At 54.7% G+C, this 3,168-nt stretch overlaps 1 protein-coding gene across 2 annotated transcripts in view; it reads left to right on the top strand.

Moving 5' to 3' along the window:
- grm6a (glutamate receptor, metabotropic 6a) overlaps positions 1 to 3,168 on the top strand; it is a 12,053-nt gene that overhangs the window by 1,475 nt on the left and 7,410 nt on the right. For both annotated transcript variants that reach the window (XM_008402331.2, XM_017303223.1), the window contains exons 2-7: positions 246 to 842; positions 1,393 to 1,609; positions 1,685 to 1,820; positions 1,895 to 2,049; positions 2,361 to 2,501; positions 2,577 to 2,777. In XM_008402331.2, the coding sequence (XP_008400553.1) occupies positions 291 to 842; positions 1,393 to 1,609; positions 1,685 to 1,820; positions 1,895 to 2,049; positions 2,361 to 2,501; positions 2,577 to 2,777 (1,402 nt within the window). In that variant the 5' untranslated portion in view covers positions 246 to 290. The remainder of the gene's footprint in view (positions 1 to 245; positions 843 to 1,392; positions 1,610 to 1,684; positions 1,821 to 1,894; positions 2,050 to 2,360; positions 2,502 to 2,576; positions 2,778 to 3,168) is intronic.

Raw genomic sequence — 3,168 nt, 5'->3', positions numbered from 1 at the left:
GGTCACAGGTCAGTCGTGACTCGTATCGGGTCACAGGTCAGTCGTGACTCGTATCGGGTCACAGGTCAGTCGTGACCTGTGACTGACCCATGAGTCATGGGTCAGTCGTGACTTGTATCGGGTCACAGGTCAGTCGTGACCCCATACGGGTCATAACCCATGACCCGTATGGGGTCACGACTGACCCATGTCGTGACTTGTATCGGGTCGTGTTCCATCTCGTTGACTGGTTGACGTGTCCCCAGGTGTCCGTGTCAGGATGAACGGTCCATGCTGAACGTCGCCTCAGCATGACATCATCAGGCCACGCCCCTTTGTCCCTCTGTCCTGACGTTGCCACTGGTCGCCTTGTTGCCCTGTGGCCCCGCCTCCTGCTGCCTCTCTGGATCTGGACCGGTGACCCATTGGGCCAGGTGCGGGCATCACACCAGCACTTCCAGCCCCACTCCATAAAGCTGCCTGGTGACATCACTCTGGGGGGGCTGTTCCCCATCCACGCCCGCGGCCCCCACGGTGTGAACTGCGGCGAGCTGAAGAAGGAGAAGGGCATCCACCGCATGGAGGCCATGTTGTACGCCCTGGACCAGATCAACGGCGACGCCGAGCTGCTGCCCAACATCACACTGGGCGCCCGCATCCTGGACACCTGCTCCAGGGACACCTACGCCCTGGAGCAGTCCCTCACCTTCGTCCAGGCGCTGATCCAGAAGGACACATCCGACATCCGCTGCTCCAACGGCGAGCCGCCCCTCATCCGCAAACCGGAGAGGGTGGTGGGCGTGATCGGAGCGTCGGCCAGCTCCGTGTCCATCATGGTGGCCAACATCCTGCGGCTGTTCGAGGTGAGAGACGGGTGAGGATTTGGTAGAGGAAAGTAGACGAGAGGTGAGACAGAGTGTAGCATCAGCGGACAGTTTCAGTTAGATCAGCATCATGAAGACCTTCTACCAAAGATGTCCAACCTGGTGAAGTGGACAGAATGACTTCCTCCATGAAATGAATAATAAAGACGCAATGGAGGCTAGTGGAACCCAGTACAACCTACTGGAGCTTAGGGGAGAACCATAACACCCAGTTAAAACCAGTAGAACCCAGTAGAGCATCATAAAACCCAGTAGAACATACTAGATAGGGGAATGGTTTTCCATGATGTGAAGATCTGCAGCTCATGCTTCCTCCTCTTCCTCGGATGATGATGATGAGGTTGCTGTAATAACGAGGTCCGCTCGTTAAGAAGGTCTCTGTTAATCACTGGGTGTTAATGTGATTGAAGAGCTGGCCCACTTTGAGCTCAGCTGTTACACAACATTAATCTGTCTGAGTGGTTCTGGTCTCTGCTGCTCCACCACTCGTCCCTCTGAACTGGGTTCCGGTTCTGGTTCTGAATTCCAGATTCCTCAGGTGAGCTACGCGTCCACGGCTCCAGAGCTCAGCGACAACAACCGCTATGACTTCTTCTCCCGGGTTGTTCCGCCGGACTCGTACCAGGCCCAGGCCATGCTGGACATCGTCAAGGCTCTGGGCTGGAACTACGTCTCCACGCTGGCATCCGAGGGCAACTACGGCGAGAGCGGCGTCGAGGCCTTCATGCAGATCTCCAGAGAGGCCGGTAGGGACGCTCCTGTCTCACCCATCTCTGACCCGTCTACCACCTGCCTCTGACCTGCCTATGTCTCTCCACCAGGTGGTGTGTGCATTGCCCAGTCGGTGAAGATCCCCCGAGAGCCAGCTGAGGGCGAGTTCGATAAGATCATCAAACGTTTGATGGAGACAAGTAACGCCAGAGGAGTCATCATCTTCGCCAACGAGGATGACATCAAGTAATCCACCAGAGACACCTGGTTGGTGTGGTCACAAGACTTGAGGCTGATTCTTCTTTCTCTCTTTCTGGTAGGCGTGTTCTTGAAGCGGCGAGGCAGGCTAACCTGACGGGTCACTTCCTGTTTGTTGGGTCAGACAGCTGGGGGGCCAAGAGCTCACCAATCGCCGAGCTGGAAGACATGGCAGAAGGCGCTGTCACCATCTTGCCCAAGCGGGCCTCGATTGACGGTACAACCGGATGCACCTGGTCAAGGATCACCTGGTTCTGGAGGATTCTAGAGCAGTGTTTCTCAATTCCAGTCCTCAAGGTCCACTGTCCTGCATGTTATAGGTGGTTCCCTTACGCCACACACCTGATTTGACTAAGTGGGTGACTAACTAACAGCCTTCTGCAGCACTTGATGGCTGCAGAGGAGGTCATGCAATCATGATGTTCTGGAGCACAGACCCGACTACAACATGCAGGCAGTGGGAACTGAGGACCGGAATTGAGAATCACTGGTTTTAGAGGGATCTCATCTGTTTTGTATGTTCTACAGGCTTTGATCAGTACTTCATGTCTCGGTCCCTGGAGAACAACCGCAGGAACATCTGGTTCGCCGAGTTCTGGGAGGACGACTTCAGGTGCAAATTGACCCGTCCCGGAATCAAACTGGACCCGGACAAGAAGAAGTGCACAGGTACTGACAGAGAGAGAGAGAGAGAGATGTGTGAAGGTCTCAGGTGTTCCCTCATTACGGTCTATCTGTCTGCAGGAGGCGAGCGAATTGGTCAGGACTCGTCCTACGAGCAGGAGGGGAAGGTCCAGTTTGTGATTGATGCTGTTTATGCCGTTGCCTACGCTCTGCACAACATGCACCAGGACCTCTGTCCCAACAGCCACGGGGTCTGCAGCAGTATGGACCCGGTGGAGGGGCGCCTGCTGCTGGACTACATCAGAGCCGTCAACTTCAACGGTAAGTTCATCCTCTGGGCAGAGCAGCAAGTCCCCGGCTCTCCTTCATGAATTCTCTGGATGGTTTGCGTCTCWTAAGAGGGTTTGGGCACTGTAGGTCTCTACTGACTAGAGTGTTTTTGGTTGTATTTACCCAGAATTCCCTGTGCTGTGCTCCCTGGTTTTAGAGTGGTCTTTGATGCGTTCAGTATTCACATCTGAATTCAAAACGTACCAGAGTTCACTTCAACCAAACCCAGATGTAGGTTTGTAGGAGGACCAGAGTTTGTTTTTTCAGACTGTGTCACAGTTTGATTATGCATTCGAAGCTCCCCTAATGAACCGGACAGCTGGACTGGAGCTGGACTGGAGCTGGACTGGAGCTGGACTGGTACTGGACTGGAGCTGGACTG

Source organism: Poecilia reticulata, unplaced genomic scaffold, assembly GCF_000633615.1.
Source record: "Poecilia reticulata strain Guanapo unplaced genomic scaffold, Guppy_female_1.0+MT scaffold_212, whole genome shotgun sequence".
In the NCBI taxonomy this organism is placed as follows: Eukaryota; Metazoa; Chordata; class Actinopteri; order Cyprinodontiformes; family Poeciliidae; genus Poecilia; species Poecilia reticulata.
Note: the sequence above shows the minus strand (reverse complement) of the source record. Positions and strands in the feature narration are given on the sequence as shown.